This window comes from Chrysemys picta, chromosome 2, assembly GCF_011386835.1.
Source record: "Chrysemys picta bellii isolate R12L10 chromosome 2, ASM1138683v2, whole genome shotgun sequence".
NCBI classification, from domain to species: Eukaryota; Metazoa; Chordata; order Testudines; family Emydidae; genus Chrysemys; species Chrysemys picta.
Window position 1 is genome coordinate 250,570 of NC_088792.1, and position 25,331 is coordinate 275,900.

General features: G+C 50.9%; 2 protein-coding genes across 8 annotated transcripts in view; one reads left to right on the forward strand and one right to left on the reverse strand.

Annotated features, from left to right (window-relative positions):
* Positions 1 to 480: 480 nt before the first annotated feature.
* CHPF2 (chondroitin polymerizing factor 2) lies at positions 481 to 14,066 on the reverse strand. Of its 6 annotated transcripts, none has more exons than XM_065582504.1 (6): positions 13,758 to 14,019; positions 13,121 to 13,194; positions 12,085 to 12,815; positions 4,142 to 4,706; positions 3,508 to 3,690; positions 481 to 1,914 (listed from the first exon to the last, which is right to left on the reverse strand). In XM_065582504.1, the coding sequence occupies exons 3-6, from the start codon at positions 12,360 to 12,362 to the stop codon at positions 652 to 654; spliced, it is 2,289 nt and encodes a 762-aa protein (XP_065438576.1). In that variant the 5' UTR covers positions 12,363 to 12,815; positions 13,121 to 13,194; positions 13,758 to 14,019; the 3' UTR covers positions 481 to 651. The 6 variants fall into 6 exon arrangements, with proteins under 6 accessions (XP_065438576.1, XP_023967483.1, XP_005289780.1 ...); XM_024111715.3 differs by having other exon boundaries at positions 12,085 to 13,008; XM_005289723.5 differs by lacking the exon at positions 13,121 to 13,194 and having other exon boundaries at positions 12,085 to 13,008; positions 13,758 to 14,034.
* Positions 14,067 to 15,389: 1,323 nt separating this feature from the next.
* ABCF2 (ATP binding cassette subfamily F member 2) overlaps positions 15,390 to 25,331 on the forward strand; it is a 32,421-nt gene continuing 22,479 nt past the window's right edge. For both annotated transcript variants that reach the window (XM_005289725.4, XM_065582506.1), the window contains exons 1-8: positions 15,390 to 15,529; positions 16,088 to 16,258; positions 18,182 to 18,394; positions 21,050 to 21,232; positions 21,602 to 21,773; positions 24,269 to 24,364; positions 24,879 to 24,981; positions 25,209 to 25,304. In XM_005289725.4, coding sequence (XP_005289782.2) covers positions 16,105 to 16,258; positions 18,182 to 18,394; positions 21,050 to 21,232; positions 21,602 to 21,773; positions 24,269 to 24,364; positions 24,879 to 24,981; positions 25,209 to 25,304 — 1,017 coding nt within the window. In that variant the 5' untranslated portion in view covers positions 15,390 to 15,529; positions 16,088 to 16,104. The remainder of the gene's footprint in view (positions 15,530 to 16,087; positions 16,259 to 18,181; positions 18,395 to 21,049; positions 21,233 to 21,601; positions 21,774 to 24,268; positions 24,365 to 24,878; positions 24,982 to 25,208; positions 25,305 to 25,331) is intronic.

Below are 25,331 nucleotides of genomic sequence, written 5' to 3' on the forward strand. Positions count from 1 at the left end.
AGTTGACATTCAGATTTAGTACAGGGTCACCCTATGGTGAGGGCACCTGGCAATTTTTTTCCCCCCCTCTGGGCTCTAAAGTGAACGTTCAGCATTGGCTTAGGAAAGCTGCATCTTAATAGAGTGAAAGAACAGGAATCCCAAGAGGAAAACACTACACTAACAAGCACTAACAAGCCAGGGTTCAAGAGGTGTTTGTATGATTGCAGCAGTGAACACATCAGGGAATCCAAGTGTGTCAGAGAGAATGGGGACAGTGCATACATTAATATGCAGTCAAGGCATTCTTATTCTGATTCAGGTCTCTTATTTACTCCCGTGGTACAGCGCTTTGGGTGAGCTTTATGTGGCTAAGTATAGACTGGCTGTAATCTTATAGTTCCATCCCCCTCATGCCCACAACCCACTCTGTGGGAGTGTCACTGTACCATAGTTGTGAATGAGAAGAGACTTGTGATAATTTGTGAGCAACAAAGTTAATGCATGGGAAGAAACTTTAATCACTTTTCCTATTAAACCAAATTTTCCAATTGCCCTGCCCGCCCCTTGGCCTCACGCACCCATTTTTCCCAGGGCAGGACTGGGGCTGGGAAGGAGGGTGGAAGGTGCAAGTATTAAGGTGCTGGGGAACCACTGGCAGCTTCTGGTCCTTCAGGTGCTATTGGCCTGTTCCTGCTCAAAGAGGGCCATGGCCAGGTGCGAGCGGGAGGAGAGCCCTTCCAGGTTACTGAGCACACAGCGGTGATACAGTTCCTCACTCAGCCGGGGGTTGCAGCTCCTCAGCATATATTTCTGCACCAGCCCTGGCTCCACAGCCCGGAACAGGTGCAGGCCGGAGTAGCGAAGGAAGACATCAAATACTTCCATGCTCTCCAGCACTTCATCCCGGTCCAAAATGTCAGCCGCCAGCTTGGTGCGTGCTGCCATGTAGTCAGAGTTGTAGAAGCAAGCCTCAGCAAAGGCATGACTGTCAAAGTGCCCATCCCTCAGGAAGTCGGTGCTGGAGGAGGCGGCCTGCTCGCCATGGTACATCAGCACTGGGTTGAACTCCTGGAAGTGCATTGGAAAGAAGACCTGCCAGTTGCTGATGGTGTTCATGCGGCAGCGATTCAGGAACTCCGTGTTAACCTCTGTCCAAACGCTGGCCAAGAAGAAGAGGGTGTCCACAGGGTGCTTCTTCGACACTATGTCCATGAGCTTCACCTGGGATGGCACCTCGGTTTTGACGCTGATCCAGGGGATTTTCACCTCTGCATAGCGTTTTTCAAGCTCTCCCACCATAGCTTTGACCCCAGCAAAGACATCCAGCTGGCTGACCCGCTGAGCATCATAAGGCTGGTAGATGAAGAGCAGGGTTAGCAGGGCGTTGTCATGCGTATCCAGCGTGTTCATGGCAAACATGTCTAGGAAGTTGCTGACAAAGTCCAGCTCCTGCACGGTCAGGGGCAGCACCAGCTGCACGCGTGTAGCCTCTGTCACATAGGGCATGGGGATGATCTCCACCTTGCTGAGGGGTCGCACTAGACTCACCCGCTTAGCCAGAACATGGCTGTGGCCCTTCTGGGTTACAGCCTCCAGCAAGAGGTCCAGCACGTACTCCATGCCCCGTGTGGGGTCAAAGCGCCGGTAGCCATTCAGCAATTGTTGCTTGTAGAAACGAAGCTGAGGCTGGTAGCGGCTGTTGAGCTGCTGGAGCGCTGCCTCGATGATGTCACTAACATCGGCCTTGCTGGCTCCAGCCAGCTCACATTTGGGGGAGCCATCGGGGCAGGAGAAGAGGTGCTGCTCTGTGAAGTAGTCCCAGCTGATCACCTCGAAGCGGGATTTGGGGACAAAGGGAGCATTGATGCCTATGGGCCACGTCAGCCCACCCTCGCGGGCTGGTGTCAGCGATGTCAGGTTCCTGATCTGCATCTGTGAAGAAAGTACACTCCTATTTATAGGATCATAGGTATAGGGCTGGAAAGGACCTTGAGAAGTCACCAAGTCCAGTCCCCCACACTGAGGCAGGACGAAGTATACCCCTAGACAATCCCTGACAGGCGTTTGTCCAACTTGTTCTTAAATACGTCCAATGACAGGGATTCCACCACCTTCCTTGGAAGCCTGTTCCAGAGCTTAACTACCCTTATAATCAGAAAGCTTTTTCTAATATCTAACCTAAATCTCCCTTGCTGCAGATATTAAGCCCATTACTTCTTGTCCTACCTTCAGTGGACATGGAGAACAATTGATCCCCATGCTCTTTATAACAACCCTTAAAATATTTGAAGACTATCATCAGGTCCCTCCCACCCCCAGTCTTCTTTTCTCAAGAGTAAACATGCCCAGTTTAATCTTTCCTCAGGTTTTCTAAATATTTTATCCTTTTTATTGCTCTTCTCTGAACTCTAATTTGTTCACATCTTTCCTAAAGTGTGGCACCCAACACTGGGCACAGTACTCCAGCCGAGGCCTCACCAGTGCCAAGTAGAGCGGGACAAACATCTCCCATGTGTTACACATGACACTCCTATTACTACATCCCAGAATATTAGCCTTTTCACAACTGCATCCCATTATTGGCTCATATTGAATTTATAATCCACTATAATCCCCAGATACTTTTCAGCAATCCTACCACCTAGTCAGTTATTCCCCATTTTGTACTCTTCCATTTGATTTTTTTAACTCAAATCCTACCATGACATTGCCCCTGTTTTGTTTCCCTTTTATCTTCACCCAGACGCTTTCAACTTATCTGCTTCTTACCTCCTTGTGGACTCAGAACAAGTGTATGTATTCTCGATGTGTAATGCAACATTTCCTCCCTTTCTCCCCATCTTTCCATCCTGAACAAGCTATACCCTCTATACCAATATTCCAGTCATGAGATTTATCCCACCAAGTCTGATGCCAATTAAGTCATGATTTAGCTAGTGTACTATTACATCCAGTTCTTCCTGTTTACTCTCATACTCCTTGCTTTTGTGTATAGACATCTATAATGTTGAGCAGATTCCTTCACTGTTTTCCCTCTTGTTGTTCCTATGACCCTACTGTAATTTTCATCCCCCGCTCCCAACATCTAGCCCTCTTTTAAGGTCACTTTTTTTTTATTATTATTATTAAATACCTGCTTGTGGGCTTTTGTCAACTGTCCCCTTTGAATCTAATTTAAAGCCCTCCTCACTAGGTTGGTGAGTCAGTGTCTGAAGATGCTCTTCTCCTAGAGAGGCAAGTGGTCTGGTCCCGCTTCCTGCCCCCCTCTCCACCCCAGAGGGGCAAATGGCCTGATCCCGCCTCCCTACCTAGAGCTTCCTGAATCCTTGGTGGTGCAGGACAGTAGTGATTCTGATAGCCCCTGCATGAGGAGGGTGTGGTATTTCCATAGAGGAATCTGCCACTGCCTAGCTGTCAGAGATTCTCTGTTCCCCCACAAACCCTGGGAAAAAACGAGAGATCCTGTCTGACCTCACACTCCATCTCTGCCTCCGGTTCCCTGTCGGTATTCCCCCACTCAGATACCTGGAGTTGCTGGATCTCCTGGTAGGCTCTGTCCAGCTGGATCCTGCTGAAATGCTTGTGCAATCGGTACATGAGGGTCCCCTCAGAGACAGGGTGCACAGTGAGTGCCGCCTGGAAGTCCTCACCCGCCTCCTTCTCTAGGTCTGCATTTTTGGCCAGTTCATAGGAGCGGTAATGCTGGCCCTGAAATGGATGAGACTAGTTAGGAACCCTGACACTCACACTGGGTCATCCCTCCCCCACCCATTCATTCCAAGGGTGGTGAGACCCAGAGAGACAAACACTTGGGCATGGGAGTGGGTTTCACCCTCCACTCCTCACTTCCTATATCAGAGGAGAATCCAGATCTCCTTGTTCTTTCTATCCTCGGCTGCCTCCCACTTCCTTGAAAAATTGTGAAATAGATGAAATCTGACTAAATCTGTTCTCTCAAATGTCAGTCTAGCTCCACCTCCCAAGTGCTGAGGGTGAAGACTGGTCTCTTGTCCCATGCTGCTACCCCACATCTCCTTTCTGCCCAGTACTTCACAGCATAGATTTGGAGGCACTCACCCCTTTGCCCTATGGCACAGGCATGGGAGGGTGTGGAGTCTATTGGGTTGAGGCTGTGCCCTAGCCCCTGGAAGGACAATACCTGGTGCTGGGAGACGCAGCTGATGCCCAGGAAGTCGATGATGCAGCGTCCCAGCCACTCATCCGGGCGCACACTGAGAATCTCATTACGGCAGCTGTCCAGATGCCGATGCAACTTGAGCAGCAGGCTCCGGGAAACCAAGTAGCCAAAGCCACCATGGCAGTAGCGGGCCTGTTCATCCCCCCCAATGAACTCCTCAGCCCGTCCCAGGTAAACATCCTGATTAATGCTTAGGTGCGTCACTAGGGTCTTGATCTGCTCGGCCTGGGCATAGGTGTCATCCTGCATGACATAGAACCAGTCATAGTCACCCCCAAAGTGCTGATGGATGTAGCGCATGGTCTCATACATCAGCCAGACTGGGCGTTCGTCCCCATGTGACACCAGCGCCATACCATGAGGCACCTTGGCGCTGCGCAACCCTGTAAAGTACAGCAGGTGTGGAAAGTGATGGGCCACTGTCTTGTTCACTGCCACAGCCAGTGTGTTCATGGTTGCCTTGGAGGTGAGCACAGCCACAAAGAGCCGTTCATGGAAGCCCAGCTCTGTCTGGATATAGCGAGTCCTGCAGGGAAAAGCCATGGTTACAACACAAGCAGCTGGGAGAAGGGAATGAAACATCTATCCCTATACTCGCATCAGAGGCAGAGGGGGCACCCATACCCACAATTGATGTTTCAAGTAATCCGATTCCTTTAAAAGCTCTGACTTAGGGCTCAGCTGGACACATTACTAACGATCTCACATTTTTAAGGCACCTTCCTACTTCACGGAAACCAAGGCTAGTTAGCATCCTAACGCTTGTATCCAGCTATGCAGAGAGATGGCATCACCCACTAATGAAAGACTGCCCCCTCTGGGCTGGGATGTAGCAGTGGTTTAACAGCCACACAGCAATGCTGAACAACAGTTTAGGGCAAGAAGTGAAGCTAACTATTGCATTCAATAGAAATTTTAGGGGGGGGGGGGGGGGGAGAGTTCAAGGGGGCAAAATGTAAATATATGAGAGATCCTTGGATACCCTGGCGATCACATCTTGATTCCTGAAAAAGTGCCACAGGATCTTTAATGACCACAAATGATCAAGATCTTGCTTTTATATCATACCTGAAAGATATCAGTCTGGCAGCACTGACTTAGAGGGGAAACTGACCCCGAGAGATCTACCCACCCAGCAGTATAGCACGCCTTAGTGCCACATGATAGCATTGGGATCAGCACTCACTAAATGGAGAGTGCACTCACTACCAACCCCTCCCCCCCGCAGCCTCTGTTTCCTATTCAAGTACTAGGAACATAGAAATTGCCAGACTGGATCAGACCCGAGGTCCATCTGGTCCACTATCCTGTCTCTGATGATGGCCAGCACCACAGGTTTCAGAGGAAGCTGCAAGTAGCCTTTTAATCACTAGTAGTTTGACTGGTTTAAACCCTGAAGCATGAGGTTAAATAGTTCTTCCAAAATTTATGTTAGCACTAGAAGAAGTTTGGCCTCATTGACATCCTGTGGCATTGAGTGAAAAGCATTTCCTTTGATTAGTTTGGAATTTCCCACCTTTTAATTTAATTTAATGTCCCCTTTTTTCTTGTGTTTTGAGACAGGGAGAACAGAAGTTGCTGATCTTGCTTTAGACCCCTCATTATTTTATATACTTTAATCATGTCCCCACTTGTCTCCTTTATGAGGTAACAGTCCCAACTTTTCAGCCATTTCATAGGAGAAGATTCCGCCCCCCCCCCCCCAATCACCTAATCATTCTGGTCTTCCTTTCTCTGAACCCCCTCTGTTCTACAATGTGCTGCACACAGTACCCAGATGAGGCCATGTCATTGATTTATAGAAATGCATTAATTTTTTACTATTCTCCATTCCTGATGTAACTGAACATCTTGTTTGCTTTTTGTGACTGCACCTGCAGACTGAGCAGAGATCTCCGTCTCTGTAATGACACCAGGTTACTTTCCTGAATTGATTTTGAACTGTGTAAGTTATGAGTAGATTATTTTTTCCCCTCCAATGTGTAGTGCTTTGCAGTTAGCAACATTGAATTTAATTTGCCATTCTGTTGCCCATTCATCTAGCTTGATACAGGCTCTCTGAAGTTTTTCATGGTCTGCTCTGAAAAGACAATTTTCCTTTGGAGAAATTGTGCTGGCTATACACTGTCACATCATAATCTTCCAGCCATTTTATTATACTATATTTAATTATAGTTTCAACCAACTAGCCCAGTCTGACCCTGTTTAGCCCCTAAGAGCTGATGGGACCCACATGTTAGACATAGGCGGTCACCTTCACCTCACAATGACTTGCTCAAAAGTGACTAATAAAAACAACGATGTCATCTGCAAATTTTGGTACTTTACTGCTCATCCCTATGGTGGGGTGTCTACCCAACACTGTAATGAAAAGGGTTAAAACTGGAGCTTGGGAGCTCAATTAAAAAGTGCCTGGCCACACCTGCAGGGTGGGCCAGTCACTACAACTGATGTATCCTAACTGGGAGAGGAACTGGGGTCAGTATAAACAGAGGAAGTCTGTGGCAGAAGGGGTGACAACTGAATTTAGTATGAGGGGCTTAGTGAGTGTTTCAGGAAAGTGAGGCAACATTAAAAAAGCTCCACTACATTTTTTAAGGATACTCAGCCAGGTAAGAGAGTGTAGTGGCATGGATGTATGGGGAATATAGTAGGTGATGGTTATATTCAGTAGATGAGTCCGCTTCACTATAAAGCATAAGATGATGAAGGGGGCTGCAGGGAGAGAGGTAGGAACTCTGCAGTTGCTCCCTGGGATTAGGGAATGGAAACAGCCCTAGCAGACATTCAATTGACGACTAAGAGAGGACTAAAAGATCAAGCCTAAGGAGGGTAGAAGGGGGTTTAAGCTTACACTTTTACTTTGGCATTTATTGGGGGATTCCAGGAGGGAGTGCTGAGAGTCCTAGCCCTCCAAGAAGGGTGAACTCACAAAGGTTGTGGGACAGGCCTACTTACAGGCTTAGTATGAAACAGTCCAGGGAAACGGCAGCAAGAAGTTTGAGGGATTGAACCTTGACTTGCCTGCTGGAACCCATTGTAGAAGCAGGCCTGGATTCCCCTACAACCACTGGTGAAGCCTCTAAGAAGGGAATAGATGACTGCAAGTCATGAGGAAAGGGCATATGAACCACTGGGACCAGGACCAAATGCAACAGACTAGATCAGGGATCGGCAACCTTTGGTACACAGCCCATCAGGGAAATCCACTGGCGGGCCGGGCCACTTTGTTTACCAGCAGCGTCCGCAGTTTCGGCTGATCGCAGCTCCCACTGGCTGCGGTTCGCTGTTCCAGCCAATGGGGGCGGCGGGAAGCGGCATGGGTTGAGGGATGTGCTGGCCGCCTGCAGATAAACAAACCATCCCGGCCCGCCAGTGGTTTTCCCCGATGGACTGCGTGCCAAAGGTTGCCGATCCCTGGACTAAATGGAGCAATTAGACATTTTATTTTTTGGACTGTTTGCTACCCTGAAAGGTGTGGCACTAAATAATGACCTGGCCAGAGCTGAGTTACGGGAAGACAGAAACTGCGGGACAGAGCAGTTATAAATAGGGGCCACCAATCACGGAATGTGTCTGCTATGCCACATCCACTGATGAGAGGGCATGCCTGCCGCAAATGCACTCTTCTACAAACCCTCCTTTCCAGAACATTAATAAATATATTAAACGATATAGATCCTAGGATGGAACCTTGAGGCCCTGGCTATTAGCTTTCTGTCATGGTGAATATTGACTACTTATTCCTTCTCCTTTGTTTTCTTTCTCCTAGCCAGTGTTTGATCCATGAGGAGGCTTTGCCTCTCACACCTGGACTATTTAATTTATTTAGTAGCATTTTGTGAGACATCTTATCAAAGCCATTTTGAAAGTTCAAATAAGTTGTCAACCGCTTCTCTTTATCTGCTACTTTTCCATATTCAAAGAATTCTAATATACTAGTAAAAAGCAACAGAGGGTCCTGTGGCACCTTTGAGACTAACAGAAGTACTGGGAGCATAAGCTTTCGTGGGTAAGAACCTCACTTCTTCAGATGCAAGTAATGGAAATCTCCAGTGGCAGGTATATATCAGTGTGGAGATAACGAGGTTAGTTCAATCAGGGAGAAACTGTTTCTGTAGTTGGATAGCCATTCACAGTCTTTGTTTAATCCTGATCTGATGGTGTCAAATTTGCAAATGAACTGGAGCTCAGCAGTTTCTCTTTGGAGTCTGGTCCTGAAGTTTTTTTTGCTGTAAGATGGCTACCTTAACATCTGCTATTGTGTGGCCAGGGAGGTTGAAGTGTTCTCCTACAGGTTTTTGTATATTGCCATTCCTGATATCTGACTTGTGTCCATTTATCCTCTTGCGTAGTGACTGTCCAGTTTGGCCAATGTACATAGCAGAGGGGCATTGCTGGCATATGATGGCATACATAACATTGGTGGACGTGCAGGTGAATGAGCCGGTGATGTTGTAGCTGATCTGGTTAGGTCCAGTGATGGTGTTGCTGGTGTAGATATGTGGGCAGAGTTGGCATCGGGGTTTGTTGCATGGGTTGGTTCCTGAGTTAGAGTTGTTATGGTGCGGTGCGTGGTTGCTGGTGAGAATATGCTTAAGGTTGGCAGGTTGTCTGTGGGCGAGGACTGGCCTGCCTCCCAAGGTCTGTGAAAGTGACGGATCATTGTCCAGGATGGGTTGTAGATCACTGATGATGCGTTGGAGAGGTTTAAGCTGAGGACTGTAGGTGATGGCCAGTGGAGTTCTGTTGGTTTCTCTTCTGGGCCTGTCTTGTAGCAGGAGGCTTCTGGGTACACGTCTGGCTCTGTTGATTTGTTTCTTTATTTCCTTGTGTGGGTATCGTAGTTTTGAGAATGCTTGGTGAAGATCTTGTAGGTGTTGGTCTCTGTCTGAGGGGTTGGAGCAGATGCGATTGTACCTCAGTGCTTGGCTGTAGACGATGGATCGTGTGGTGTGACCGGGGTGGAAGCTGGAGGCATGAAGGTAGGCGTAGCGGTCGGTGGGTTTTCGGTATAGGGTGGTGTTAATGTGGCCATCGCTTATTTGTACGGTGGTGTCCAGGAAGTGGACCTCCCCGTGTAGATTGGTCCAGGCTGAGGTTGATGGTGGGGTGGAAGCTGTTGAAAGCATGGTGGAATTCTTCCAGGGTCTCCTTCCCATGGGTCCAGATGATGAAGATGTCATCAATATAGCGTAGGTAGAGAAGGGGCATGAGTGGACGAGAGCTGAGGAAGCGTTGTTCCAGGTCAGCCATAAAAATGTTGGCATATTGTGGGGCCATGCGGGTGCCCATAGCGGTGCCACTGGTCTGGAGGTATATATTGTCACCAAATTTGAAATAATTGTGCGTGAGGATAAAGTCACAGAGCTCAGCAATAAGTTGTGCTGTGTCATCATCAGGGATACTGTTCCTGACAGCTTGTATTCCATCTGTATGTGGGATGTTTGTGTAGAGAGCCTCTACATACATGGTGGCTAGGATGGTGTTTTCTGGGAGGTCACCAATGCATTGTAGTTTTCTCAGGAAATCTGTGGTGTCACGGAGATAGCTGGGAGTGCTGGTGGCGTAGGGTCTGAGTAGGGAGTCCACATATCCAGACAGTCCTTCAGTGAGAGTGCCAATGCCCGAGATGATGGGGCGTCCAGGATTTCCAGGTTTGTGGATCTTAGGTAGTAGATAGAATAACCCCGGTCGGGGCTCTAAGGGTATGTTGATTTGTTCCTGTGTTAGTGTAGGGAGTGTCCTGAGTAGATGGTGCAGTTTCTTAGTGTATTCCTCAGTGGGATCTGAGGAAAGCGGCCTGTAGAATTTGGTATTGGAGAGTTGTCTGGCAGCCTCCTTCTGGTAGTCAGACCTGTTCATGATGACAACAGCACCTCCTTTATCAGCCTCTTTGATGATAATGTCAGGGTGGTTTCTGAGGCTGTGGATGGCATTGCGTTCTGCACAACTTAGGTTATGAGGCAAGCGATGTTGTTTTTCCACAATTTCTGCCTGTGCACGTCGGCGGAAGCATTCTATGTATAGGTCCAGACTGTCATTTCGACCCTCAGGAGGAGTCCATGTGGAGTTCTTCTTCCTGTGTTGTTGGTGGGAGGGTATCTGTGTATCAGTGCGCTGTTCAGTGTTATCATGAAAGTATTCTTTGAGTCGGAGGTGGCGAAAGTAGGCTTCCAGATCACCACAGAACTGTATCATGTTCGTGGGGGTGCTGGGGCAAAAGGAGAGTCCCCGAGATAGGACAGACTCTTCTGCTGGGTTGAGTGTGTAGCTGGATAAATTGACGATATTGCTGGGTGAGTTAGGGGTACCCCTGTTGTGGCCCCATGTGGCAGGAAGGATTTTAGACAGCTTACGGTCCTTTTTCCTTTGTAGAGAGGTGAAGTGTGTAATGTAGATCTCCTCTCTTATTTTAGTAAAGTCCATTTGTGTGGAGGGTTGGTTATTTATGAAAGTCTCCAGGTTGGAGAGCTCTTTCTTGATGTTTTTCTGTTTGCTGTATAGGATGCTGATCAGGTGGTTCCTCAGTTTCTTTGATAATGTATGGCATAATCTCTCACTGTGGTCTGTGCAGTATGTAGATAGCAATGGATTTTTCACCTTCAGTCCATTTGGTATGATGTCCATCCGTTTGCATTTGGAAAGGAAGATGATATCTGTCTGTATTTGTGCAAGTTTCTTCATGAGGTTGATAGATTTCCATTCCATACGGCTAAATGCAGTGGCAACCTGGAGACTTTCATAAATAACCAACCAAGCCTCCTGCTACAAGACAGGCCCAGAAGAGAAACCAACAGAACTCCACTGGCCATCACCTACAGTCCTCAGCTTAAACCTCTCCAACGCATCATCAGTGATCTACAACCCATCCTGGACAATGATCCGTCACTTTCACAGACCTTGGGAGGCAGGCCAGTCCTCGCCCACAGACAACCCGCCAACCTTAAGCATATTCTCACCAGCAACCACACACGGCACCATAACAACTCTAACTCAGGAACCAACCCATGCAACAAACCCCGATGCCAACTCTGCCCACATATCTACACCAGCAACACCATCACTGGACCTAACCAGATCAGCTACAACATCACCGGCTCATTCACCTGCACGTCCACCAATGTTATATATGCTATCATATGCCAGCAATGCCCCTCTGCTATGTACATTGGCCAAACTGGACAGTCACTACGCAAGAGGATAAATGGACACAAGTCAGATATCAGGAATGGCAATATACAAAAACCTGTAGGAGAACACTTCAACCTCCCTGGTCACACAATAGCAGATGTTAAGGTAGCCATCTTACAGCAAAAAAAACTTCAGGACCAGACTCCAAAGAGAAACTGCTGAGCTCCAGTTCATTTGCAAATTTGACACCATCAGATCAGGATTAAACAAAGACTGTGAATGGCTATCCAACTACAGAAACAGTTTCTCCTCCCTTGGTGTTCACACCTCAACTGCTAGCAGAGCACCTCACCCTCCCTGATTGAACTAACCTTGTTATCTCCACACTGATATATACCTGCCTCTGGAGATTTCCATTACTTGCATCTGAAGAAGTGAGGTTCTTACCCACGAAAGCTTATGCTCCCAGTACTTCTGTTAGTCTCAAAGGTGCCACAGGACCCTCTGTTGCTTTTTACAGATTCAGACTAACACGGCTACCCCTCTGATAATATACTAGTGGGAGACAATTTTCTTTTGGAGAAACTGTGCTGGTTATACCCTGTCACATCATAATCTTCCAGTAAATATTATACCATATTTAATTATAGTTTCAACCAACTAACGCAGTCTGACCCTGGTTAGCCCCTAAGTGCTGATGGGACCCACATGTTAGACATAGGCGGTCACCTTCACCTCACAATGACTTGCTCAAAAGGAGCGTCTCTTACCTGAGCACTTTCTTGTAAGGCTTGTTGGGGTCTCGGTAGTAGGGAACAATCCTGGGTTTGAAGTCCTCATCATTCTGGCTTGACCTTCCTCCAGCAATGGAGTCCTTCTGCATTTTCCCAGCAAACAGCCCATTATTTACCCCTGTGTCCATGCAAGTATCCTCCCCATCACTCTGGATCCAGGAGACACGCAGCAGACTTAGACTGCATCCCAAGGAGAGGCCCAGGATGAGTGGCAGAGCAGGCCGCAGGAAGGCAAGGAGAGTAGCCAGACGCATGGCAGAGCTATCATGAAACAATATGCAGAATCTTCAACAAGGAAGTATCTAGAATCACAAAAAATCTGAACAAAGGGAGATCTAGAAATGCACCAGAACCTGAGAGAGCTAGAAAACAGTGATCCAGTAGCATGAGAGGCACGATTTCCCACTTAAAGGCAGTAGTAGGCCACAGATCTAGCCCAGTCATGGGTGTGTAACAATGTCAGAGATAAACCATAAAGTTCAGAGAATTTGGCAATATGGCTCATGTTGAAAAGAGAATTAAATGAGCCCCAGGTAGTGTCCATGCCTGGAGATGTGGAGAGTCATTCCCAGCTCCTTGACAGGTGAGGCAGAGAGGGCTTCAGCCCTGAGATCTGTGAATCCAGTCAACTCCAGGGACTTCAAGATACAAACACTTCTCACATGGGATGGAATCAGAAAGTTTCCTGAACTTCCAAGTACAGTAGCCTTAAGAGCAGAGGGAGAAAGAAACCAATGCTCAGGTCCCCTGGAATAACATCTGGCAACATGAAACACTGACCCTTTGCAGCTGGTGGACAGTATCTCAGTGATGACTCAGGCTAACAGCACAAGAGCCTGTCCCACCTGCTTGTTTCTTGGTTCCCAGCTGCTGCACTTTTGATGGTCCCATCCAGGCTACCTAAAGAGAGGGAAACTGAACAGCCAGAACTGCAGGATTGAATCTGCCTCAGTGACAACTGTGCAGACTCAGATTAAGGTTAGGATACCCTGAACTCCAGAGCTGGGATTACCATTCACCCCCTGCTAGAAGAGAGGTCAGAGGCTCCACTTCTGAGACAATGCCAGGGAGATTGGCCAGTGCTTCCTGCAGTAGGAAAAGAGGAGGACCTTAGCAGAGGGACATGGGCTACAGGGGATTTTCCCCTTAAGGTACAAGTTCCAGTGCAGCCCCAGGCTCGGGGGACTGGCTGGGTGAGGATATTGGGCTTTCTACCCCTAAAGCCTATGTTCCAGTGCAACTCTTATTGAACAAATGTGTTCAACATAACGAGCATCAGCACCCAGGCCTTAGCTGGCAGCTTCATCAGAGAGGCAAAAGGTGGACTAGGGCCCGGAGAAAGCGTTCTCCTTTTTTCCCCTAGAGCTCCTCCCAGGCAGGGCTGAATCCCATCGGCAAGACGCCGTGTGAGGAGGAATTGGGTCCTGCTGAGGCCTGGGCGATATGCAGCCCTGGCCCTAGAGAAACGTTCCCGGTTCTGCCCCGAGGGAGGGGGGCTGGAGGAGGCCCAGTCTCACGGACACGATGGGGCCGCCCTGCTCCGGCGAAGGATGGGAAGCGAGGGGCTCGGGAAAGCTCTGCGTGGCCCCAGCCCAGCGCCTGGCCTCCCGCCTGCTTAGGACTTGCCCTGCTGGGCCGCTCGCCGGTACCTGTCAGACGCTCTCCGCGCAGGAGCCCAGGCCCGGCGCCGCTCCCTGCCTGACTCGCCTCACACGGCCGCTGTGTCGGCCAGGCGGCAGCAGCCCTGGGGGCTGGGTCAGGCGGGCATTGCTCGTGTCCGGCCAGCGCTCCGACAGCTGCCAGCTCAGCCGCCTCATGCCAGCCCCTCTCCGTCCCCCAGCGCCTTCCTCTTCCTCGCTCTATGGTCTCTCGCTTGCCGCTCTGCACGCCGAACCCTGTCCACTCCTCCGCGCTCTATGGTTCGGTGCGCATGCGCATGTCTCATCCCCAGAGCCGCCGCTCCCTCCCCACGCTTTGTAGCCACGCCCCATCGCCCTCCCGATCCCGCGGCTGCAGTGCCCCGCCCACTCGTGCAGCCCTGCGCTGGGGCCCGGCTCGTGCTCGGTCGCAGGGCAGCCCCGCGCCCGGGTCCCACCGCCCCGTGCCCAGGCAGCGCCCTTGGGACAGCCGAACCCGGGGCAAGGATCGGCCATGAGAACAGCCCTAGTGACAGCGCAGCGGGGAGGGCGGGGCGGGGTAGCGAACCGTCCCGACTCCCGCCCCATGGGCCGATCTCTGAGGTTTAGGTGGCTTCTCCCCCGGGACCGTCCGGGAGCAATAGCTCCCATCGCTGCCTCGTGCAGGGGCCCCTTGCTCTGCCGCTCCCGAGACTGTCCGTGCTGGCAGCGTCGGCATGAGATGGACCACTGGGCTGATCCCGTCAGTTTGTATGTTCCAGGCCATCATTCCTAGTACAGGAGTCGGGGGTGGGGGGGCTGCTATTGCGAGCAGCTCAGGCTGCCCTGCAGATTGAGAGAGCCCCCCTGAAGTCTCACAAAAGACAAGGAAGAGTATGATGGGAATGGGATCTTGACAGATCTACACTCAGCAGGAAAATGCCCCATCACAATTTGCCAGCCCCTGTTTCTTCCTTCTCGATGCTATCTCCCGCCTCTCCAAGGGAAGACACTAGTTCCATCTCCAAGTTTTTACTGTAAGCCTTTTGGGGGCAGGAACTGCCTTTTGTTTTACGGATGTACAGCACCTGGCACTGTGGGGGGTCTGGGTCCATAACTAGGGCTGGTAGGCACTAAGCTAATGGAAATAATAATAATAAAGCAATGACAAGAAGCAAATACAGACTTGTACCTGACCCAAGAGGTATCAATCTGCTGTCCCATATGACCCCATCCTGGGCATGTGTTACCCCCCCCCCCCCATGGTGTGTGACCCAATTTTGGGTTCGTGTTTCCCCTTTCCCAAGGCATTGCCCTGACACCCACCAGCATTCAGGAATGATCAGTTTTACGTTCATGAGACACTTTTCCAGGGGGAGGAACCAGTGCTTAATTACTAATGAAACAAGTGCCAGCGCTCAAGAATTTTTTTTATTTTCATAACTGACACGGCGAGCCCGGAGGCGCCAGGCTCTGAACCGCCAGGCCCGGAGGCGCCGGGCTCTGAGCTACGAAGCCCGGGGGTGCCGGGGGTGGGGATGCTGGGCTGTCTATTGGGGAGTAGCCGCGCGGCCAGGTACTCCATTTCCCAAGGGCCCTGGGGCTCGGCGCGGTGCATGCTGGGAATCGGAGGCCCGTCTGGGCCAGTCTCTTCTGACTCTATTTCCCAGAGTGTCGTGAGGCCCGGCGAGAAGTGACGTTTCACGTGGCGATTGGCGGCAGGGCCGGAGGGGGCGGAGCGTGCGCACGCGGTGGCAGCTGTTCTGTTGCGACAGACGGAAAAGCGCGGAGGAGCCGGGCGGCTGGTGAGGCGCGCGCGGCGCCGGGGGGAGGTTGATTGGGCCTTACCGGCATCCGGCCGCTGCCTCCGGGCGAGCTGAGGCCCGGCCGCCGCCTGGCGGAGCTGGGGGTCAGCGGCGGCTCGGCGCCTCCCGGCCGCTGCTCTGCGAGATCTGGGACAACAGGGCGCCCCTCACCACGGCGCCGCTCCGCTCCGCGCCGCTCCGCCCGGCCAGCAGCCGGGCTCTGGCCCTTCCCAGCGGCCGCCGCGCCCTCGCAGCCCGCCGGCTGCCGGCCACGTCCCGGGCTGGCCGCAGCTGAGGAGCCGAGCGGCCGCGCCGGTTGGGGGCCCTGGCCCTTGTCGGGGGGCTGCGGGTCACCTCGGAGTAGTAGGGGGTGATGGCCTCGCTCTGAGCCCTGAGGTGGGAGGACCCGTAATCCAGGAAACTGCGACTAGGCCAGAGTGAAGGGGGTGTCAATTGGGATGGAAGTCCCAGGAAAGGGACCCAGCCCCGGGGTCTGTGCCAGGCCTTGGCTTCTCTCTAATGGGGTTCTTCCTCCTCTTGCTTTCGCAACTGTACTAGAGCGGTGACCTGTAACCATGCCCTCTGACCTGGCCAAGAAGAAGGCAGCCAAGAAGAAAGAGGCAGCCAAAGCTCGCCAACGGCCAAAGAAAACCCCAGAGGAGAACGGGGATGCTGAGATTGAGCAACAGGAGATGAAGAATGAGGAGGCCAATGGGACAGACGGGTCAGGTGAGAAAGGAGCATCCTGTGTTTCCTTTCCCTGGGTAGCTAGGCTCATCAGGTGCCTCCTAGCTCAGCACCCTCGGTGCTGCCAGTGCTTAATTGCAGGGCTTGGTTGCCTGTACATGTGCTTCTGTCTCAGGAGCATGTAAGACGACAACAAAGACTGATAGATAGCAACGGTGCTGAACTGGATTACGCTAGAAACTAACCCCAGGGTATTAGATCCCTATCAGTGAAAATATCTCAGGTCCTTAGCTCATGCTGTACCCTGATAATACGCTATCCAAAACCGCCATCTATATCTAACTGGTAAGAAGGCTCCCTCTATTTCCCTTGGACAGTTATCTGGATGCAGTTCATGGGTTTGTCACACACAGGCAAGATTACAGCAACTCTTCCTACCTGGGTGTAGACTAGGGCCTTGCCTACATTAAAGGGAAAAGTCGATCTAAGCGACTCAAATCAGCATAGCTTAGATCTACTTACTGCAGGGTCCACACTATGTGAAGTCGACTCTTCTCATCAGGTGGAGTACAGGAATCCACGGGAGAGCGATCGGAGGTCGATTTAGCAGGTCTTCACTAGACCTGCTAAATTGACCACTGATGCATTGATCGGCTCCTTTGGTAAGTGTAGACAAGCCCTAAGACCTCGCAGAGTAGCAACAGATGGTGCTGTTGTGGCAGCGTGCCACAGAAGCAGACGTATTGCAGATTTCCATGGCATACAGTTCCTCTGACCTGCACTGGTTCTCTGCTGCTACTGGAACCACTCTGGGGTTTGGGGTTTCTTATTTTCAGTCTATTGGCATATAGGCTTGAGCTGTATTTGACTGTCTCTTTATGGGATGTATCTGGCACACTAAGACTAGCAGAGTTTGGATAGCTTAATGGGAGAGATCCTTCCCATAGGGGACCATTGGCCTGGTATTCTCTCGTAGAAGAAACAGGGAAGATTCCTATCTTTGCTGTGGTGTGTTGACTTCACAACGTATGTGGAACAGGAGGAAACAGGATTCTTCTAGAGGTGGTGTGCCAGCAGGGCTGTAAACCAGGGCAGGGTGCAAAGCTGTCGGGGGTGGAAAAATGACCGAAATAAACATTAGGGGGTGCTTGCTCGACCAAGGTGCTAAAATGCCTAGTTACATTTCTGTATGCCAGGCAGTCATGGTACCAGAATCCCATGGAGTAGGCTGTACCTGTAAAGAATTCTTCTTTTCTGTATAGTTGCCTGGGACCATCCCACATCTGTGTAGCATGCAAAGAGATGCTGGGGGAGTAAATCTGTTAGAGGTACCATCGTCCAGTGGTCAGGGCACTAAACTGGGACCTAAGAGACTTGGATTTTATTATTGGCTCTACCACTAACCTGCTCTGTGATGTTGGGCAAGTCATTCCCTCTCCAGTCTCTTCCCCCTTCCATCTTTTATCTATCTGGCTGACCAAGCAAAGTGAGACCTAATGCTCAATGGCGTTTCTGCCTGTCTGTAATGTGGTACCTTTTGAAGACCACATCCAATCAATTCCAAAACTTCAGGGAATGTTCTGGGCATCAGTGAGAAGAACCCTATTGATTTTGCTGACAGTTGGAAAACCCGAACATCTGAAAAGCCTGATTTCCACACAGTGCCCCCTATGGTGCTGCAGGCAGAGGAACACCTTGACATCAGAGGTAATTCAGCCAGTCATTACTCACTCACCAATTGATTTGCATACTTCAATCCCATTGGGTGAACTGAATCAGCAATGAAACTGCACTAAACATGGTGATTCTGCCTACTTAGCTGAGCAAGTGAGCTGCCTCTTGTCCTGGGGAACAGTGCTGGGGCAGGGGAAGACCCCCACATCATTTTGGGTGCTGGGGGCGGAGTGAGGGCTGCTATGGGGACCCTGGGTTAGTCCTTGTCTTTTGGCCTGTCTCCGCACGCAGAGATAGATGCTTTGACGAAGGAGCTGGAGGACTTCGAGCTGAAGAAAGCAGCTGCTCGTGCTGTCACTGGGGTGCTGGCCTCCCACCCCAACAGCACTGACGTGCACATCATTAACCTGTCGCTGACCTTCCACGGACAGGAGCTGCTGAGTGACACCAAACTCGAGCTGAACTCAGGGCGTCGCTATGGGCTTATCGGGCTCAATGGGATAGGTGAGATTGGGGGGTGCTGTGTGCATGTGGGGTGGGAGCTTCTCAGTGCTGGTTTGGGGAAATGATGCTCTGGGTGGTTAGCTGCAGGATGCAAAACTTCAGTGATGCCGGAGAGAGGAGCCCCCTGAGCAGGAAAAAACAGAGTGAGACTCAGCTGGGGCAGTGCAGCAAATACACCTGGGGCACCTGCCCTCATGCCAGGGAGATCCATGGGGGAGTAAAATGGGGAAGGAAGCTAGATGGATTTGCATTGCAGCTTTCCGTTGTGTATTTAGCAGCATCCGTGTCACAGTGCAGGGAGGTCATGGTGACCATGATTCCCTTCTTGAAATCCTGCCCTCTCTTGGCTTCTTTGACTCTGTCCTCTCCTGGTTCTATGCCTACTTCTCTAATTGAGGATCCTCCTCCTCTGCCTTCCAACGGTTCTGTGTGGTTTCCACGGGGCTCTGTCCTTGATCCCTCCTCTTTTCTCTCTCCACCTTATTTCTGGGTAATCTCGTATGCAAACACAAATTCAGCTACTATCTCTATGTGGATGATTCACCTCTCTAGTCCAGACCTGTCTCCTGTCCAAGCTTAAAACCTCAATTTGTCTCTTATGTCTAGCTATCAGCTCGAGCTTAACATGGGTAAAAGACCTCCTAATCACCCTTCCTGCTATTTTCTTTTCTGATCACTATGGACAACACTACCCCCTTGCCTGTCACTAATGCCCATAACCTGGGAGTCACATTCGAGTCGGACCTCTCTCTCTAGGTCTTCATGTCCAGGATGTATCTAAATCTGTTTGATTCTTTCTACATAATATCTAAGATACGGTCTTTCCTATCCATCCACACAGCTAAAATTCTCTTCCAAGCTCTCAGCATCTCGCTTCGTGATTACTGCAACACCCATCTCTCTGTTCTTGACAAATGCAGTGTTGCCTAGGGTGACCAGACGTCCCGATTTTATCGGGACCGTCCCGATATTTCCTTGTTTGTCCCGCGTCCCGACCGACGTGCGGTCGGGACAACCGGACAAACAAGGAAATGCCCCGAGCCTCGAGCCCGGAAGTGCTCGCGCCCCGCCCCGACTCCGCCCCCTCCTCCCCCGATTGGCTCCCTCCCCGAATCCCCGCCTCTTCCCCGGGCTCACCATTCCCCCTCCCTCCACAAGCGCTGGAGGGAGGCCCGGGAGACGCAGGGGAAGCGCGGGGCCGGGGTGAGTAACAGTCCGGCCTGGCCCAGTGCAGGCAGGACTCAGTTGGGTGGTGGGAGAGGAGGGGGGCGACCCGCGGGGCCAGGCGACGGGGGAGGAAGCGGCCATGGCGCTCGGCGGCTCTGGCGCCCCCGAACCCCCCGAGCCGGGGCCTGCAGCAGCGCGTACGCTGGGCCCAGCCCCTGGCTAGGCACGTCTGGGCTGCCCAGCTGGTGCTATCGCGCGGTGGCCCCGGGGTGGAGGCATCGGCCGCCCAGCCCCGTTCGTTCCCCTGCGGGACGGGGGGGCTGGGGCCTGCTGCCCCCACTCCAGGGCCGCCGCGCGATAGCACCAGCTGGGCAGCAGCCCAGATGCTGGCCAGGGGCTGGGCGCAGCGTGCGCGCTGCTGGGTCCCCGCAGCAGGCCCCGGCTCGGGGGGTTCGGGGGCGCCAGAGCCGCGGGCGCCAAGCGCCATGGCCGCTTCCTCCCCCGCGGCAGTGGGAGCTGCAGCAGCGGCTGCTCCCGAGTCCCGCTGCCCGGGGGGGAGAACAGCCGCCTCCTGGCCCCGCGGGCCGCCCCCCTCCTCTCCCTACCGCCCGACTGAGTCCTGCCTGCTCGGGGCCAGGCCGGACTGTTACTCACCCCGGCCCCGCGCTTCCCCTGAGTCTCCCGGGCCTCCCTCCAGCACTTGCGGAGGAAGTTTTTTTTTTTTTTTTTTTGGCCACGCCCCCCGCCACGCCCCCCCCCACGTCGCCCCCCCCCCCCCCCCCCGCGTCCCGATATTTGTCTTTGGTGATCTGGTCACCCTAGTGTTGCCCTACTAATACCCATTCAGGATACTGCTGCAAAGATAGTTTTCCTAGCCTGTCACTTTGACCACATCAGCCCTCTCCTTGAATCCCTCCACTGCGCCCCCTTCTCGATCATCTCAAACTGCTTGTCTTCACTTTCAGGCCTCGTCATAGTTAGTCCCAGCTCTAGTTATCATTTCTCTGTTTGATGCTTGCCTCTGATCAGTCGATGCCAGCTTCCAATGTCCACTTGTTACATTTTCTAACACCTTTGTACTTTCTCCCAGGCTGTCCCACATACTTGGGAGGTGCTCCCCATAAATATCTGCAGAGGTGCCTCCTTATCTACTTTCCAGACTATCCTTAAAACTCTCCTTTCCGATGATCCTACATAAAACTTGATGGTTAGTCTGCTAGTGTGCAGAGACCGCTGCCTATCATGCTGACCAATATTGTCTCATTGTTTCCTTGTACTCCCCTGTCTGTACCTATCTGTTGTTTCTTGCCTTACACTTAGACTATGAGCCCCTCAGGGCAGGGACTGTCTTTTTGTTCTGTTTGTACGGTACCTAGCACAGTAGGTTCCTGATTTATGAATAAGGCTCCTAGGTGCTCCTTGATGCACTCACTTCCAATGCGAGACAATAACAGGAAGGTGTTTGTCTGCCTACCTGCCTGCACATAGGAAAGTCCATGCTCCTGTCTGCTATCGGGAAGCGGGAAGTGCCAATCCCAGAGCACATTGACATCTATCACCTGACCCGGGAGATGCCTCCTAGTGAGAAGACGCCACTACAGTGTGTGATGGAGGTGGATACGGAGAGGGCCATGCTGGAGCGGGAAGCTGAGCGTCTGGCTCACGAGGATGGTAATGCTCGGGGGGGGGGTTCATGTAGGCAGGGAATCCCCCTGGGGGAAGGGAGCTCTTACTCAGGCTCTTTACCAAAGCTTTCACAGGGCATGAAGCCTGATTCTGCTCCTAAGCTCTAGCTGGAGACTTCTGGGGACCACTGCTCCTTCTCCAGCAACACAACAGCTCCTTCCACTCAAACCAGAGTGGAGCTTGCTTCCCTGGAGCTTGCTATGGGGTCCCTGCCTTGGGAGGCGGTTTGTGAACCAAGGGGCAGAGAGGTAGCCCCTAGCAGCTGCAGGCAGCAGTGATGAGGGACATAAGGGGAGAGTGGGACACTGGTGGGGTGCTGGCGTGGGTGCTGACTGGCAAAGTCTTCTCTTGCAGCGGAGTGTGAGAAGCTGATGGAGCTGTATGAGCGTCTGGAGGAGCTAGACGCTGATAAGGCAGAGGTGCGGGCCTCACGGATCTTGTACGGTTTGGGGTTCACTCCAGCCATGCAGAGGAAGAAGCTGAAAGATTTTAGTGGTGGCTGGCGAATGAGGGTGGCTCTTGCCAGGTTAGTGCTAAACTAAGTGTTCCCTCCCTGGGGACTCCCCTCTTCTCTGTGCCTCCACTGTAGCAACCTGGAACAGATCTCTGGGGAGGTGGTAGGAGTTGCTTTCTGGACATCCACCCTCCAAGCTGGGCTTGGGGAAAGTATTTGAAGACCTCTATAAAAAAAGATGCAGAAAAATTGTTCTCTTGCCACAGAGGGCAGGACAAAAGGCAATGGGTTCAAACTACATGGTAGCAGATTTAAATTAAATCTCAGGAAAAAAAATCCTAACTGTAAAAACAGTAGAACAATGGAACAAATTTAGGGAAGTCATGGAATCTCCTTCAATGGGGGTTTTCAAAAAGAGGCTGGGTAGCCTCTGTCTTGCATGGCTTAGACACCACAAATGGTGCATCTTGGTAAGGGTTAGACTGATGACCTTTGCGGTCCCTTTTAACCCTATAGTTTTATGATGCTCCATGTTTCAATTATCCCCATATTGACTGGGTACGTGTCACCTCAGGATGAAATGCAGAGACAAAATTTCTCAATACTTTAAATGACTGCTTCATGGAGCAGCTGGTACAGGAACCCACAAGGGGAGAGGCAACTCTCGATTTAGCAGGAAGCCTGCTAAATAAGCAGTGGGGTCCCTGGACGATCCAGATACAAAAGGAGCACTTAAAGACGATAAAGTAATTGTGGAGAAACTAAATGAATTCTTTGCTTCAGTGTTCACGGCTGAGGATGTTAGGGAGATTCCCAAATCTGAGCTGTCCTTTGTAGGTGACAAATCTGTCACTAGAGGAGGTTTTGGAATTAACTGATAAACTTAACAGTAACAAGTCACCGGGACCAGATGGCATTCACCCAAGAGTTCTGAAAGATCTCAAATGTGAAATTGCAGAACTATTAACTATGGTTTGTAACCTGTCCTTTAAATCGGCTTCTGTACCCAGTGACTGGAAGATAGCTGATGTTACGCCAGTATTTAAAAAGGGCTCTAGGGGTGATCCCGGCAATTACAGACTGGTAAGTTTAACATCAGTACCGGGCAAAATAGTAAAGAATAAAATTGTCAGAGACACAGAAGAACATAAATTGTTGGGCAAAAGTCAACATGGTTTCTGTAAAGGGAAATCATTTCTTACTAATCTATTAGAGTTCTTTGTAGTGGTCAACAAACATGTGGACAAGGGGGATCCAGTGGACATAGTGTACTTAGCTTTCCAGAAAGCCTTTGACAACGTCCCTCACCAAAGGCTCTTACATACATTAAGTTGTCATGGGATAAGAGGGAAGATCCTTTCATGGATTGAGAACTGGTTAAAAGACAGGGAACAAAGGGTAGGAATAAATGGTAAATTTTCAGAATGGAGAGGGGTAACTAGTGGTGTTCCCCAAGGGTCAGTCCTAGGACCAATCCTATTCAACTTACTCATAAATGATCTGGAGAAAGGGGTAAACAGTGAGGTGGCAAAGTTTGCAGACGTTACTAAACCGCTCAAGATAGTTAAGACCAAAGCAGACTGTGAAGATCTTCAGAAAGATCTCGCAAAACTAAGTGATTGGGCAACAAAATGGCAAATGAAATTTAATGTGGATAAATGTAAAGTAATGAGCGTTGGAAAAAATAAGCCCAACTATACATACAGTGTGATTGGGGGGGCTAATTTAGCTACAGCTAATCAGGATCTTGGAGTCATCATAGATAGTTCTCTGAAGACGTCCACGCAGTGTGCAGTGGCAGTCAAAAAAGCAAACAGGATGTTAGGAATCATTCAAAAAGGGATAGAGAATAAGACGGAGAATATCTTATTGTCCTTCTATAAATCCATGGTACGCCCACATCTTGAATTCTGCATACAGATGTGGTCTCCTCATCTCAAAAAAGGTATGCTGGCATTAGAAAAGGGTCAGAGAAGGGCAACTAAAATGATTAAGGGTTTGGAACGGGTCCCATGTGAGGAGAGATTAAAGAGGCTAGGACTTTTCAGCTTGGAAAAGAGGAGACTAAGGAGGGATATGATAGAGGTATATAAAAGAATGAGTGGAGTGGAGAAAGTGAATAAGGAAATGTTATTTACTTGTTCCTATAATATAAGAACTAAGGGCCACCAAATAAAATTAATGGGCAGCAGGTTTAAAACAAATAAAAAGAAGTTCTTCACACAGCGCACAGTCAACCTGTGGAACTCTTTGCCTGAGGACGTTGTGAAGGCTAGGACTATAACAGGGTTTAAAAGAGAACTAGATAAATTCATGGAGGTTAAGTCCATTAATGGCTATTAGCCAGGATGGGTAAGGAATGGTGTTTCTAGCCTCTGTTTGTCAGAGGGTGGAGATGGACGTCAGGAGAAAGATCACTTGATCATTACCTGTTAAGTTCACTCCCTCTGGGGCACCTGGCATTGGCCACTGTCAGTAGACAGGATACTGGGCTGGATGGACCTTTGGTCTGACCCGGTACGGCCGTTCTTATGTTCTATTCACTACCTCTCTCCTGGCCTCTGCAGAGCTCTCTTCATTCGGCCATTCATGCTGCTGCTGGACGAGCCCACAAACCACCTGGACCTGGATGCCTGTGTGTGGCTGGAAGAGGAGCTGAAAACGTAAGGGTGGCTGGAGGCAGCTATTGCTGTGCTCTGGTGCCTGTGCACCCTGCTGGGGCATCCCAGTGCAGCTCGCTCCCTGGAGCAGTTGCTCCCAGCAGCTGTTCTGTAGGTGCCACCTGTGGACGTGTCTGTTTGCATTATGGTGGCACTGAGGTCCAATTGTGCTGGGTGCTGAATGGACAGTAGGAGAGTCCATGCCCAAAAGGACTCTCGCTGGGAGGCATTACTGAATTAGTATTTCCCATGGAGCAGACTAGGCCCTCCAAAAAGTGTGTGTCGGGCAGAATGGACAGGAAAGAGGCCCCAGTTGTGGTGGGTGAGGGATCATCCTCTTTCTTGGGACTGGGCCCAGCAGCTTTCCCTAAAGCTCTTGCAGCACCTGGTTCTCTGTAGTGGGAGGGAATCCAGAGTGGTTCTTAGTGCACATGAATCCCTCCTGGTCCCTGGCAGGGCTGCCAGCCTAGGAATCTCATCCCAGTCGGACCTCTAATAGTTCTGTGTGGTGCTGCAGGTTCAAACGGATCCTTGTGCTGATCTCCCACTCCCAGGACTTCCTGAATGGCATCTGCACCAACATCATCCACATGCACAACCGCAAACTGAAGTATTACACGGTGAGTGAATGGGGCCAGGGCGTGACAAGCTCCTGGGATGGGGGGAGGAGGAGGAGACCCCTGTTTAGGCCACCGACTCCATCCCAGACCCAACCCTGGCTCCAGGGCAGGAATGTGCAGTCTAGAGAGCACCTGCTTGCAAGAGGCCTGGGCAGCTTGCTTCAGCTATGTGCAGGGAGGGTGTGGCCTTTGGGAGCTGTCTCATGGGCTGTGGTCTCTCCCTCCAGGGGAATTATGATCAGTACGTGAAGACCCGTCTGGAGCTAGAAGAAAATCAGATGAAGCGTTTCCATTGGGAGCAGGATCAGATTGCCCACATGAAGGTATCTATTTAACTGGACTGCAGTTCT

Excerpts from the sequence above, each read along its gene's own strand:
- CHPF2 (XM_005289723.5), bottom strand. The coding sequence starts at position 12,362 with ATGCGTCTGGCTACTCTCCTTGCCTTCCTGCGGCCTGCTCTGCCACTC. Across the intron at positions 4,707-12,084 it reads CCTTACAAGAAAGTGCTCAG|GACTCGCTATATCCAGACAG; the intron begins GTAAGAGACGCT and ends TTTTCCCTGCAG. Across the intron at positions 1,915-3,507 it reads AGGAGATCCAGCAACTCCAG|ATGCAGATCAGGAACCTGAC; the intron begins GTATCTGAGTGG and ends CTTTCTTCACAG.